The 16,390-nt window shown below is 36.0% G+C and overlaps 1 protein-coding gene across 1 annotated transcript in view; it reads right to left on the bottom strand.

The window, feature by feature from the left end:
- The window catches only part of pou6f2 (POU class 6 homeobox 2), a 122,519-nt gene that overhangs the window by 98,631 nt on the left and 7,498 nt on the right, over positions 1–16,390 (bottom strand). Inside the window, exon 3 of the mRNA XM_016563056.1 lies at positions 10,296–10,584. Within this exon, the coding sequence (XP_016418542.1) occupies positions 10,296–10,584 (289 nt within the window). The remainder of the gene's footprint in view (positions 1–10,295; positions 10,585–16,390) is intronic.

Here is a 16,390-nt window from a genome sequence, read left to right as displayed (position 1 = left end):
TAGAAAACGGTTTTAAATTGTTTTTACTTTAACCCCAAACTTTCAAACTGTTGTGTACCATTGAAGTTTCATTAATCATTAATCAGAAATCATTAATTCTCCTAAAAATTGGTAATTTACTCAACCTCATGTCATTGCAAATTTTTTTGGTTACCACTGACTTTCATTTCATGGACAACAAACACAGGCATTTCTCAAAATATCTTCTTTTGTCTTCTACGGACAAAAGAAATTACGACATGAAGGTAAGTAAATAACAATGGAATTTTCTTTTTTTGGTGAACCGTCTCTTAAAGTCACTATACCTTGAAAATCTTGCTCACGATTTACTGGAAAAGAGCAGCATAAACACCCTTCCAAACATAACCTTTTGTGTCCTACAGAAGAAAGTAAGTCATACAGGTTTCGAAAGACATGAAAGTGAGTAATTTTCCTTTCTGGTTGAACTAATCCTGTAAAATACACAAGAGAGTGAGGCAGTGTATTTCTTTATCTGAATGGAACATCTAAATAAATGTTCATGTTCAAACAATATTGTAAACCTCAATTGCCTTTTACGGTCTCACACTTCCTCCCCTCACGTTTATTTTGGAATCTCTCATCTCTTTCTAAGCAGTCATCTCATTCTCTCCCAGGTCACTCGGCAGCATCAATAGACATCATCATAAACACAAGCAATCGGAGCGTGAGCGTGGCGAATCTCTCCAACTCCATACGCAAGGTCATCCTCCAACCTGTCTTCGCACAAAATCAAGGTTGCGGGGAAAGTCTGGAGCTTTGAAGCTCTAGAACTCCATTCTGTTAGAAGAGCAACACCCTGAGTTTCTGTTCCACATCTTTAAATATAACAGGAAGGATGCCTTGAAAAAAAAAATCACATTATAACTTCTGTGGATTGTCGGACGCAAACAGTCGCATTCCTCTACCCCCTCATATACACACAGTCTTTCCTGGCTCTCATCTCCTCAATCTTTGGTTTCAAAGGGATGGTATAAGGCAGAAGGACAGGGGGTTATGCATTAGTACTGGTCAGTGCTCAAAGAGACTCCATCATAAATAATAAAGGGTCTGTGAAGGACATCCAGACTCTAGTTACTGCGCCTCGCATCGCACCAGACAAACACAAGATTGTCATTTTTCATCCAGCGATGACCACCCTCTCTGCCCGTATGATTAGTTGACGGCTTCAATTATCCCACGTGATGGAAGCAACATGCAGAGTGACGGTGGAGAATTTGTTTCGCGAATGTTTGTGAGCGAACATTCATCCATTTCTCAGTGGAGAACAGGTCTTGTTCTACTGTTTGTAAATACTGCATTCTTTTTTACATTTAGAATAATAAAGGAAATGGTCTTTTCTATTTTGATGAAATATGAATTTACACAACCATTTAAAAGTTTGGGGTCAGTAGGTTTTTTTTATATATTTTTCTTGAAGTTTTTTTCTTTTTTTAGAGTGGATGTATTAAATTGATCAAAATTAAAAATTCAATTTCTAATTCTATTCTTTTTAACAAATTTTTCATCAAAGAATCCTGAAAAACAAATCCACTGTAAAAAAAAAAAAAATCTATATTTTTTTTCATACAACAAATTCATCATAAGTAGCTTCACCACAAATAATGCAATAGACATTCATTAAACAACAGATGTAACATAAAACCCAAATGTACATAACTGATAACAAAAGAAGAAACATGATTATTTATACAAAATACTTCCAAATGTGGAGTGTCACACAGGGAATTCTGGGTATATCAATTTACAGTTTTTAAATGTAAATTACACATTGATTTGCTTTTTTTTCCCTCTTTTTTTTTTTTTTACTTCAAAAAACGGTGCAATTAGCAGCATAATTATGGTGAGCATAAGTGACTTTTTTCCAAAACATTACAAATCTTACAGACCCCAAACTTTTGAACGGTAGTGTACAAGGTGGTCTGAGTAAGGTTCGATACTGGTTTTGGTGCCAGTGGACCAGCATAACCAGCAACAACCCTGTCAAACAACATGGTCTTTCTGATCAAGGAATAATAACAAAGACAGCCCACTTTCTCTGAGCTTTTCAGGTAAGCTACCATTGTTTTTCAGAATAAGTATGATTATGAATTCATGAAGTTACATTACAGCGGTTTCATTTCCAGAATTTTTTTACATTTTCTTTTTCTAAAGATGTTTTTTTATTAATTATGAAAAATTTTAAATACATTGTAAATAAAAATATTTAAGCAACATATACTGTAAAAATACATTGTCTAAAAATAAAATTCATAAATTCATCATTCTGTACATCAATGGTTCTACTATAACTGGCCAGAAAGAAAAAAAAGTGGGGGGGAAATTCTTATTACGGCTGATGAAGCTGGTTGACCAGAGGATTGTAAGATGTTGACCTACCGGTACCAACATCTTACACTGGAAACCAGCATCCAATCTCTGATGTAAATCATTTCTACATAGCATGTACATTTTCACCATAAATGATCGAAGGGGATCATTTCAGCTTTATGTGACAAAGTTTTGTATTATATTTGCACATATATGAAAGTATCTCTTTAAGATGCTGCGAGGCAGTTTGGAGATTAACACGACACGAGAAACATTCACTTCAATCAGCGAATACTTGTGGAACAACCCAAAATATCTTCAATAACAGACTTCTGTCCTATTGAGCAGAAAATGCCTTCCTCCATCCATTACAAACTTGAGATGGAAGTGCCAATTAATTTCCCCTATCCTCGCTGACCCTACCAGCAGCATGTTTCTAAAACAAAAGCGGACCCAGGACCGCTCCTGCCCAACCCCTGCAACCCCCCTCCCCCCTGCTTGAATAGCATCTTATCTGTAGCCGCTGGCGGTACAGACGCATTAGCGAGTGGATTACACATGCTTGGTAGGCATGCATTAGGGAGATGGGGGCAGATCCCAGCTCAAAGCAGCCAACTAAAGGCCTGAGCCTGCCCTATAATGAGATCTAACTCCTGAGGAGAGGCACTCGGGGCTAGTGCGCTCTATTTAAAGAGGGACAGCCTCATTTAAAAGACTGTGTCTGTCACTTTATTACTTAACCTGAGTGAGGCACATCAAGGCCCTTTTGCATTAGCACCAAACCCCCTCCTCCCTATTTTCAGCTAAGCTGATTACACAAACATAAAGTGTGTGTTTTTTTATTTGGGAGGCCTTAGAGGGAGCAAAAGAAGCTAATGTGAATGTGCGTGCGCATATACGTGCCCAAACGAGGTCGAAAAAGGACCAGAACAAGCAACTAATGTGTTTTGCTTGTGGCTAGCCATTAAAACACTATTGTCTTCTGGAGAGCTGCTTTATAGCTGAATCAAATTTGTTTCATAATTGATTAATTTTGCAACTTCTACACTGTTATTGAACTGAATTGAATCAACGCTGAACTGACTTGAGCTGAATAATGACACTATTGCCTTCTGTAGAGCTGCTTACAGCTGAATTGAGCTCATTTCATAATTGAATAGCTTTACACAGTTATTGAACTGAACTGAATTAACCCTGAACTAACTAGGTTTTGCATCATATTTGAAGCTTGCATCTTTCATTTTCCTGATTATTTCTGTGAAGCTGCTTTGAAAAATTTTGTATAAGGCTCAACAGAAATAAAGGTTACTTGACCTTAAAGGAACACTCCACTATTTTTGAAAATAGGCTAATTTTCCAACTCCCCTAGAGTTAAACAGTTGAGTTTTATATAGGCTTAATAAATAGGCTTATTGGAAGTTACCTCGCTGGGGACTATTTTCAGGCGATGCGTAATATCATTGCGCCTGCTGCACCCATGGTACGGCAGCAAAGTTCCTTGATTATTACGCCGGAATGAGAGTATAGTTCCTAGCCATATCGGCCTAGAAAATTGCAACTTTTCATTTTCCGTCAGTCTTAGTACATGATGTAACTACAGAAGAGTCAAGTTTTAAATAGGAAAAATATAGAAACTCTTTGGTCATTTTTGAGCGAGATGCTAACGGTCTAATCATATTCAATGATCTATGCTAAGCTACAGCTAAAAGTGCTACCGCCAGACCCGGAGATCGGCTGAATAGATTTGAAAACGGTAAAACAACTGTTTTACTCTAGGGGAGTTGGAAAATTAGCCTATTTTCAAAAATAGTGGAGGGTTCCTTTAAAACACACTAATTTATGGCTCAGGGCTGACTTTTAAATGCTCCGCATTACTTTGAATGACAATTGGTTGTCAAAACACATCTTCTCAGCTCAAAATACAATTTCCAGACTCAAAGTTGCGCGTTCCACTTGAACGGTACGTTCTCCTCTTAAAGAACAGTGCATTGAGTCATAAACCTTCTCCCTCTTCTCTTGTCTACAGCAGATACATTTTCCTCTCAAACTCCCCTCAATTACACAAATCAATACACATTTCTTTTATCTTTTCGTGCCTTTTTTTTCCCTCCCGTTCTCTCAGCTGAAGGTGACCCCTGGGCTGGAACGTGTCCTCCATTTTGGCAGAATCGGTATAAGTGCTGGCCATTTGGCGTGGACGTTAAGTGTATGAAATGAGTGGCCCTGTCTCTCTCTGGTCCTCTCCTCCTGACAGGCTGATGATAGAAGCGTCACATCCTGGGCCCGAATAAAATGCAAACTGACAAGAGACGAGGCTTTGGTGACTGAATATAATGCCGGATTGTGCCTCCGAGTGCCTTATTATCTTGTCTTGGGATGCTGGAGAGGAGGCGGGTCTCTTAGAAAAGAGTAGACAGACACTGTACACACACACACACACACACACACACAAGCCATCTCCTATTTTGCGAGTATGAGCGAACAAAAACAGGAGTTTGGCCTCCTAACCACTACTTTTGCAGCTAATGTACCTGATAATAAATAGGGACGGGGTTGTTGGGGATGTTTGCGTGTGATAGCTGGAGTGAAACCTGGAGAAATTAGCTTTTTAAAAGGCGGGGGAGGTCGAAAAACATCGGGAGTTGAAAGTGAGAGGAAGATGGAGAAAGATGTTATTCTGAAGTCGACGGCCTTAAATTTAGTCAATCTTGTTCCGAACGACACAAAAAAGGTTTAAAGCAGACAGTATAAACACGCGGTTGAGAACTAATCAGCCTCTTTTATCATAAACACCATCCAAGCAGGCCTGATGAATCGGTCCAGGATTTGTAAGCGCTTTTTGAATAAAAGCAGCTGGGTCTTAAACATTTTCTAACCATTTAAAACGCATTTTACTTTTTTATACATTGTTGGAGTGAGTAGACAATGTTTCAAGGTAAAACAAAATATGAGATTTAGATTCTAAAACACTTTTCTTTTATCAGCAACCTTTAAAAGTATAAAACAAAGCTTACTTTCGAGGAAATTCAGTGGCATTCTGTTCAAATCTATAGTCCACCACATTACAAATTTTTTTTTCAATCATCTATATATATTTCACTCTCTCCACTGTCCTCACAACAAACTCTCATCATGCTTTCTTTGGGAGCTTCGACGAAGAGTTAACATCTTTCCCTAAAGATTGACAAAACCCACAGAATGTTCTATCCACGTCGCACAAAGCGAGGCCCATCATATTCTCGATCTCTCTCTGCGGCCCTTCATACTCCTGTAGAATCCCCCCATCCCCCTTCAACTTTTGAAAGCAAATGTCAAGGCCGGTCTTTTGTCGGCTGTTACACGTATGCGTTTGTGCAGAAATTAGACTGCACATTTGTCCATACATGCACAAGTGATTCTTTGATGTGGCCTTTTATGCTGAATTTTCCATTGAAAAACATTTAGGCGAAGTTCTTGTTATCATCACCTACACTCAATCAGTGTTGAAAATCAACCTAGGAAAGAGATGAAAAGAAGTCTTTTAATTTCCTCATCCTCTTGGTCAGATCTTTTCAAACAGGGGATGCAAAAGCTCACTCAATGCCGCGTATCAATTTGTTGAGCATCAATTGAGTCGCTAGCCATATGTATTGCACTTCTGTGACCTTTAAACATACAGAACCTCCTTTGAGGGCAGCAGAAGATGATTTAATCAAACAATGTCTAGCCGTAGAAAAGAAATCACTTCAGTATAAATCCTCTTACCCAGCTGATGGGAAAAATACTGCCTCTTGAATGTTCAATATGAAGCTTTAAATTCAGATTATAAGCATTTAGAATATAGACGCAGATAATATAAATCAACCAAGTTTAAACTAAATAGTCCAAGTAAATGCATCAAGTTTAGTGCATTTTTAACTTATAGCATACAATATGGTTCAGATTAATTCTACTTAACTGTGCTATTTTTAAATTGTTTTAATTATTTCAAATGTGTTTTCTTTGCTTTCATAATATATATTAAAATAATGGCATTTGATGTCAAAAACAGAGTTGCATATTTCACAAATAATTGATTCTAATAATTGAATCTTTTAATGTGTTTATGGTTTTAATTATTTCAAAAGTTGTGTCTTAGCTTTCATTATAAGAAAATATTCTAAAAAGAGTTACATATTTAACAAATTAAGCATATATATTTATTTATTATGGCAATATTTAACAAGGAACATTTAACAAATCAAAAAGTTAAATAAAATTAGTGCAAAAAAATTTCAAATACAAAAGAAAAACACAAAATATCATAACCTGCACTTCTTTTTCCTATTATTTCACATCTTTTTTTCCCCCTGTTAGTTCACATCTTTCAATTTCAATTCTTTCTGTAACCAAAGTACAGTGACCTTTCAGACATTTCTCTGATAGGCAACAGTGCCCAAGGACAGATTCAGCCGTGCCCATTTGCCCCGAGCAGCCCCTTGGCACTGCCCACGGCCCGTACCTGGTGTATCTCTCATAGGGCAAGAAAAGAGCAGGGATGCTCCATTTGGTGGCCTTAAAAAGAAAAGCCAATCTTTTTTTAATAATGTTAAACCAAGTCTGACCACATGCTAAAAAATGAGAAATGTATCGATTCAACAAAAAAAGGTCTGAAAAACAATGCGCCTACATCAAAACTGTGTGTGTGTTCGCATGTGTTTGTGAAAGCGTGCAAAAAAAGTGAGATTTTACAACAAAAAAAAAACTGATTGACAGATAGACAATGAGCAGTAAAAGCTGAGCGTAAAGAGAAAAAGCAACAAGCAAACAAAAGCAGGTTTGATGCTTATTAAAGAAAATTGTAACACTGGCATTATGAAACAGTAACTGGGCTTTTCTTGCCTTGGGATATTCTAAAAAATTCATCAGACTGACAGCGGGAACCACAAGACTGATCAGGGCCTGACAGAGAGGTTCGGACGGGGATCAGACACAAACGCCCCCCTTGCCAACACCCAAAATCAAATCAGCAAAAAGACCCGCCGTGGTGACACACCATCACCGTGGTGACAGCCTACACTGCGCCCGCCCGCCCGCAGTCCCGCTCCCAAATCCATTCTCTCCAAACATTCAATCTACCGCGTTCTAAACTATGCGCCCCTCGCATACACACACATACACTCTTGTTATGTGCGTTTGCTGCACATAAGGGGGTAGCTGATGTTTGATGTATAATTCATCTCAAAACACCAAGCAATACTCTTTATTCTGTTCTTTTAATGTCTAATGTAACATAGCTTCTGTGATAGCTCAAACCGGACTGTAATGAGGACAGAGTACCTGAGTCAGTTCATCAAAAGCAAGGTTATTACAGAATGAAAAAACAATGTAAATTCAGCAATAATGCTTCATAATTCATCATTATGACCTCGGAAAATATGAATCATTTAAACCTGTTAATTATTTTTGAAACAAATAATGTAACGAAAATGAAAATCTGATACTTCTGCATTAACATACACAGAGGAGATATTCTAAAACGTGGTGAATAAAAAAGCATGTATATTTCATACATTTCTAAAAAATTAATTGTATAGATTTTATTGTAGATATAAAAAGTCCTTTGACAGCATTAAATGTTTATTATGATCAGGTAAGTGGCAGGGGATCAGAATCTATTATCATTAATGTAATGCTGTTAGTTCTAACATAGAGAGCAATAGAAAAGCTCCCTACGGGCATCAGTCAGTCTAACTATGAACACAGACAAGAGGAAGATGCAGTCACAGCTACTGAATATCAAACCTGAAGCACAGAATCCAGCCTGACTTTGCACCGTATCAACTGAAATAATAAGCTTTAGAAATATTTATGAGATAAATTGCTGGTAATTACAGGAATGAATGCAAATAACAGCAGACATGTTCGAGGTTGGGTGCAAACACTTCTAAAGCATTTAAGTGTTCTGAGGAGGTCACTTTATTAGGCTGGATTTTCAATAAAGAGGTTATTCTTCACTCCTTTTTATGCATGTGCTCTTTTAAATTTATTTGAGATATTGTACTGCATCTCTGAGAGCATGTTGACTCTCTTTTATTAATGTAATTTTCTAATAAAAAACATATTACAAATTTATTAGAGGTGGTGTGTTGTGTGCATGTTCGCACTTGTGCTTCTTTGTTCGGTCAAAAAAGTGAATTCTTCAATAAGAATAAATTGTTCTGAATTCAGTATTATGCACATAAAATGAAATATATAAGCACAACAGCAAATAAGATTTTTTTGTAAGGAAGAAGATTATAAAGCAGAAAAGAACATGCAAGAAAAACAAAAAGTTATAAAATGTCTATGTGCTGTGTGGCACTATAGAACATAAATCACAGGTGAAAAATAGATGTAAAAGTGATGTTTGGAGTCTATAAACTCAATAGCAGGAATTTGAGCTGAGAAAATTGCAGGTTGGTTCTGAAACATGGCTTATGTGTTTCTGACTTCTATTCAAATTGAAAAATGAAATTCTGTCTGAACGAAGCCAGCGGCAAAGTTACACAAGTCTTAAAGTATATCATTAATGTTGCAAATTTGACATCCATAGCAAACAGTCCGTCAATGCACACTGAATCCAAATGGTTTGAAACCTGTCTTTTCGCACACTACTGTATATCACTGCTGAGCAGTTTAAGGATTTCTAGGCTTTTTTCCCATTAAACAAGGTCAAAGCAATCATTCTGACTGCAAGGAACATCAAATTTTAACATTACACAGAAGAACACACTATTTAAGGATGTTAATTAATTCCAACATTTTAAGATTTTTAAATATATTTTGTGTCAGTGCTCATCAAATATGCCAAAATTCGATAAAGTATGCTCTGTACTCACAAAGATAAAGCATAATTAAAGAGCCTGTTTAATGATCAAAAGAATTTTAAAATGTTTTTCAATTAAACTTCATTTAGCATTCTGGAATATTAACAATATTAAACTTGAAATCACTGAAACAGAACTTTTCATAATTATAATAATGAACATTAATATAAAATTGTCTAATATATATATATATATATATATATATATATACACACACACACACACACACATACAATTTAACTTTTAAAATAGCTGTTATTTTAGAAAGTAAAAAATCATATTAATAAGAAATTAGAATAATAAATAAAGAATAATAAAAATAAATAATGATAATAATAATATTGACTGTTGTTTTATTATTATTACAACAACAACATCAAGTGTCTTTTAAAGAGATTCAGGGTATATGCTGCTCCTCATCAAGAATATACATTTCAGTCTGATCTGAACTCCCCATGAGGCCGTGGAGTCACAACAATCACATTTCTCTCCCTCAGGCCTCTTCACTTTCTCTCATTTTATCTTCAGCCTAAGCCGAGGAGATCTCAAATGTGAAGAAATGTCACCCTGTATGACAGATGAGTGTGTGCGAGTGTGTGTGTGTGTGTACATTATATGTCTCCTGTTGCCTATTTGCCCCAGATTCTGTCACATTTTTCTGCTTTATGAACACCAACAAAAAAACTGGTCCCCACATACCGCATGGCTGCACCCCACCAAGCGTCACAGGAAAAGGACACTTCCTCCACAAGCTTTCCACAGTAGAAATTTGATAGATTAGCAGCAAAAATGCATTTTGAAATGCACAGGGTAACCTTAGAGAAGAACTTTTACAGTCTATAAAAAGCCAACTTATCTCTAAGGAATACATATGAATATATTGCATTCACAGAGACATAATTTGAGGTCACTCAGCATTTAAAACTAGTAAGAGAAACACATATATCGTCAATCTCCAATCTTATGACCCCAGATCCACCTACAACTGAACCACAACTTTTACCTGCTCCGCTCCAGCACTTTCTACCACAGCATCTCGCAAACACAAACAAACAAACACACTCTCGCCGGTGTTAAGTTCCCCTGCGCATGACCCCTGGTGTCACGCACAATAACGAGGAGGATGAAGGCTGGACTTACCATACATCTTCTCCTCCGAGTCTGTGTCAGCTGACAGCAGCAAGGGCTCCTCGTTGAGCTCGCTGTCCGGGCTGGCCACTTTGTCGTCATCCCGCTGCTCGCAGACGTTCATATCGGCACGCAGAGTTTTTTTTCCTGGTGATTCATTTCCTCGCTTTCTCTCTCTCTCTCTCTCTCTCTTTGCTTTCTGAAACTCACCACCTCTTCTAACACTCTCTATGGTGCTTGCTCTCTCTCTGTCTCTCTCTTTTCTGATGGCTGTTGCTGCTGGTTGTAGTGCTGAAGAGCTCTTGTGGATGGCAGAAATTTGAAAAGATTTTGGTTAAAAATGCTCCACTTGTCAAATGACTCATTTTCATATATATTATAAAGTATTAATACTTTAAATACTAAAAAACTGCTCTTTGGGTCATCACATCTGATTGGATGAGAACATTCAGCATGAGTATTGAGAGAATATGTAAATCAAAGTTGAATGAAGTGGGCCATTACATTCTCAATGAAGTGCAGCTGATTTTTTCTCTAATATATATACTCTAGAATTAATGCTTTAAATAAAACAATAAGAGACAGAATCAGCAGCATGATAACAATTAGCACGATTGTTTTATTTTAAAGTATTAATTTTAGAGTTCTTATGAAGAATTATTACTTACACTTTCTGTATGATTTAAATACAATAAAGTTAACTAAATAATTAGTAAACAAATGAAAAAATTAGTTCAATAAATAAATACGTTTTTTAAATAAATTAAATTAAATAAACAGAAGCAAGAAAAAGTTACATAACAAGAAACTTACCAGAAGGGTGCTTCCAGATTAAAGAGAAAAAATATCAGAATTTTTATGCTCCACAAATCTAACTTTGCTAAAATCCACGAGCAGTTAGAGCATGCCAGAGAGTTATGTGAGATCAGTCAGTGCATGCTTGTCACAAAGCCCAAAAACCAGTGTGGATAACGCAGATACATCAAGTGAGCACTGCTGGTGTGAGCCTGGGATTGCCTCTGGAGATTTGCTCGAGATGTCACCTCCACTCTCTCTCTCTCTCTCTCTCTCTCTCGTGCGATTCAGAAGTACCTCCCCCACCCCTTCTGATGGTGAGACACACAAACAAATGTGTACACATAGGGAGGGCAAAAAAGCTGCTTTTCTCTGTTTATGCTCCCTTATTTATAGAGTCGTTTCTGCCCAAATGAGTCCGAGATGGGGGCCAGGTGATCCATTCGGATCAAGCGCCGTCACGGGGCATCTGCCCCCCCCTGATTCCGCCCCACCTCTCTTCGTCCTCGGGGTGGTCGATGAACAGCAGCCCGTGGGGCCTCTGTTAATGTGCTTATCAGATGGAGTGCATGAGAGTTTGATATGACACATGATAATCTATGAAAATGTTAATCAATAGGAAGAGTTTAAGCTGTCATTCGCGGTGCGGTCCGCTTGGTCAATGCTCTACGCTTTGCAACAATGTCTCTTGTCATCGCTTCACTGGAGTTTTTCTCAATGCACTTATGCACAAGCGACTCACCGATGTGCCCCTCTATTTCGGAACGGTGCTGAACGAGGCAGCTTCTAATGCTGCATTCATTTAAGGCACAACATCCATCCATCCATCCCTCCTCCCGTCCCTTTTCTCCCCTTTGAGCTGCCTGATAGGTCCAGTGGAGGGCAAAATTAATACCTAATTGAATTGTGAAGTCATCAAAATAATCAATACTTTTTTATTATTTATTCTTTACAGTCTGTTGACTGAATGAGAGCTGTGAGAGGCCGAGGGAGAGTGAGTGAGTGACAGAGAGAGAGAGAGAGAGAGAGAGATGGGGGACAGGCCTGAGAGGATGCAATAGAATGTAATTTTCACCACGGGCTGCTGGAGAAGAGAGGGCACAATAAAACAGAAGGAAAAATTACAAGAAAAAGAATGGGAATTTTTCCACAAGTTCTAACCAGATTTCAACATTTTCTGAAGAAAGCTTTTGTTTTCACCATGAATCTAGGGGTGGATGCCAGGGTGTTGCTATTGGTAGTGTCTAAAAGGTTGGTAGTTGCTAGGTGGTCGCTCATTTTTAATTTTATAATAATTTTTAAAAAACACACTAATGTCCAAAAGATTCTTTGAAAGAAATTAATTTTATTTAGCAAGGACACACAAATTGTTCCTGTGAACTTTGTATTCATGAAAGTATTAAGCAGCACAAAATATTAAGCAGCCCAACTGTTTTCAACAGTGATAATAATAAGAAATGCTTCTTTTAAAAACTAAATCAGCATATTAGAATGATCTCTGGAGTAAAGGCTTTACCATCACAGAATTTTTAAATCTATTAAAATACAAAACTGTTATTTGGAATAGTATTTTTTTTTTTTTACAGTTTTTACTTTATTTTTAAATAAATAAAGCCATGGTGAGCAAACGAGACTTATTTTAAAAGCATCTTACCAAACTTTTGAACAGTAGAGATTTTACATTGAATCTTTTACTTTTATATTTTTATTTTAAAGATTTGTTATTGTTTTTGTCCACATTTGCTGGTGCCAGTACAAATCAATTAAACAGTGATACTCTTTAGTTATTTTTTTCTCAAATAGAAAATAATATCATAATAGAAGCCATGTAAAGTGCCGCACTCTCTTTTTCCGCACTCTTTCTCTCACAGTTAATTACACTAATGAAACAGGGACTCCCAGGGCAGTTCTTCATGCCAAAGAGCATATGTGAAGGGACCTGGAGAGTGTGTGCGCGTGTCAATGTGTGTGTACCGTATGCGTGTGTGTGTGTTTGGGATCGCCTTACTCCCTCTCGGCCACACAGGAGGAGAAACAAGAAAAAGCACTCGAGCCCCTCTCCCTCCCTTTCTCCTTTTGCCTACTCTGTGGGTCATTTCTGAACCTTTTTCCCCATAAGATATCCATGCTAATTGCTAATGGCCTTAGCTGCCATGCTCTCTGCCGTCCCCCGGGGCCACAAAAACAGTCTCAGAATGGTCCAAAGACCTCGAATAGTCCTCTGATTACACATCCCAATTTGCCATATATATAAAAACTATACTATATACTACATACTAAATATAAATATACATTTAGTATATTACTTATGCTGCAATGTTAAACACTGTTCACAAAAGGAAACAATGGCCCAATGGCTCTTAGGATGTTCAACTGTGCTGATTTGTTTAATATCGACATTTATATAATTTATAATTATTTATTCATAATTATTTATTTGTGATGATTATATATTTATAATAATTATTTACAATATAAATTATACTAAATAAATATTAACAATTATTATAATTATTATAAATATATATTATAGGTCATATACATGAAAAGTTGGACAATGATAATACTAAAGATTCACTAGTTAGGCGTAATTATAGTTACGGTGATTATTCTATACAGTATATGTTATTATATGTTATATACATATAACAAGTTTTTGTTTGCATAATATATGTGTGTTCTGTGTATATTTATTATGTATACATACACACACATACATATATACTGAAAATATTTACATATATTAACATGTCTATGTTTGTATTCATATAATTTATATTATAAATAAATATATTTAAATACATATACATATATATACATACATATATATATATATATATATATATATATATATACATATATATACACATATATATATATATACAATGTAACACATTGGAAGGACAACATTAAGTAAGATATTGAATAGTTTTTTTTTTTAATGGCTTACAATTAACTGATTTTATTAAAATCATTCATTTCTAATAATTATTATTTATTTCCATTCGATTAATCAAAGAAATAATCAACGGATTCATTGATTATAAAGACAATCTTTAGTTGCAGCCATAGATTATTATTAAATCATTAATTTATTATAAGGTTACTTTCCTGACTTTAATAATAAAAAAGTGGCACATTTTAATAATCTACATCATTATTATTTTTGTTACTTCCATACCAGTTAAGGATGAATTAATGCTGCTTTTCTAGTAAGAGACGGATATGCCTATAATGGTAAAGATGATTAAGTCCTTGTATTCCCCAATCTATATTTTACATAATATTTTAAATCAATTAATTTGCATAAGTGCACTCAATCTCGTTATGTCCGTACAATTGAAATATTTATGTAGAATGACGACTAATTGATTTTTATTTCCAGGAAAATTGATGCATGGCTGAATTTATGGTGCATTTGTCAAAGCAACAGCCGGTCTCTCTGTGATGCTGCTCAGACGAGTCTACTTAATTGACTGGGATCAGAGAACAGTGAGAAAATGTGTCAAAACCTATCAAAGATGAGTGCTGGAGAAAGCTGTGATGCTTCAGACACTATCAGGACCCCCTCAGATAAATATAAAGAGCCATTGATTGTTCAGGAGAGTGAGTTTGTGTGCATGTTTTTTTTTTTTCTTTTGTTACACCGATCTCAGAGCTGACTTTATGGTGCATCAAAGCCTACAGGAGCTAATCTGGCCTCTGTATTACGACCTGAGCACGGAAAAATAGCGTTCAAGACGGAAGGGGGTGAAAGAGACAGAAAATACAGAGAAACCTGTGAGAGGAAGTGGTATTCACATGTGTTCGCGAGAGAGATTAAAAAGAGGAAGTCCAAATACTCACATAAGAAGTATGTACTCAAAGGTCTTCATCAGCATGCTTCCATGGTCGGTCACTGATGGTAACATTATCTGGATTCTCATTGGCTGCTAGGCAGTGCAGGTCTCAGAGCCTGTCTGTTGTCTGACACTGACAAATAGTTTTTAATACCTTGAATTTCCAGCATCTTCTGCCTAGCATATAAGTGGACAACAGATATCAGTGTGTATGAATACACAGCTGCACATACAAACATTATCAATTAGTGGTACAGTCTACTGTCTTGGTAACTATGCAAAGGTAAGAAAGCAACACTTTCATTATTATTCATTAGGGCTGGGTTTTGCCACAGACTTCACAAATCATTTTAAATTCTTAATTAATATTGATTCATTTGGATATCTCATAACTAAATCCTATATGTAAACTATTCAGTTTATTTTGTTGCTATATTATATTATAGCAATGATATAACCATGCGTCTACTCCAATCCGTTATTTAAATATATAACGTTAAAACTGTGGCTGTCACACAAACTTGTTTTCACAGATTTATTCAAATATGTAATGAGATATCACTAACAGGCTACCTTAAAATATAATATAATGTATGTAAAATATAATATAGTGCATATATTTAGTAAAATGTTCCTCTGTATAGTTATATTTTCTAACTAACTAACGAGCTAGTAAGAGATTGAATGGGTTTCCTGAGGAAAAACAACATTACATGACATTGTTTACAGGCTGTTTTATTGACGTCTTTCTGCCGTTAAAACAGCTAAAGAGACACGAGACGTGATATATTTCGGTAAGCTGTACTGTTTCTTTCAACGTACCTTTCTGATGTTCATTCATGTTTATTTTATGTTATAGTAAAGAAGAAGAGATGATCGGTTCACTTGTAAAACGGAGGCGGGGCTACAGCTGTCACGTGATAATAAAGAGCGTCAAAATCATGTATGGCCATAACCATAGATATACCACTGATCGATTTTTAAAACTCATGCCACCCACACTATAAAAGGTCCAAAATGTAACTCCTTTTTTTCAAAACAAATGCAAACTGCACACAGAAGAAACATATACTGCAGTAAAAAGACTGTGTTTATATTTATAACATATGATATAGTAGGGCTTAGGGATATGTCGGTATCAAATTTTCATGTTGCGATTAAGTGCTAATGCTTTTATCAGGGTATGCGGTATTATCACGATATTGAAATTTAGTTTAAAAAAGTGCTGTCATAATACAGTATAACAGGTTTAATAACATTTTTCTTATAACAAAAATAACTGAACATTTAAATGCAATAAAGCAATACAGAAAAATGTATAAAGTTAAAAGTTTTACACAGATTAAAGTGCAAAAGAACTATAAAGACCAATAGGTATCACTTTACAAAAAGACCTCATTAGTTAACCTTAGTTAATCAGAATCAGAATCAGAAGAGCTTTATTACCAAGTATGTTTACACACACAAGGAATT

The sequence above is a fragment of the Sinocyclocheilus rhinocerous genome, unplaced genomic scaffold (assembly GCF_001515625.1).
Source record: "Sinocyclocheilus rhinocerous isolate Xijiao unplaced genomic scaffold, SAMN03320098_v1.1 scaffold1762, whole genome shotgun sequence".
Lineage (NCBI taxonomy): Eukaryota > Metazoa > Chordata > Actinopteri > Cypriniformes > Cyprinidae > Sinocyclocheilus > Sinocyclocheilus rhinocerous.
The sequence above is the reverse complement of the archived record's forward strand: the minus strand, read 5'-3'. Positions and strand labels throughout refer to the sequence as shown.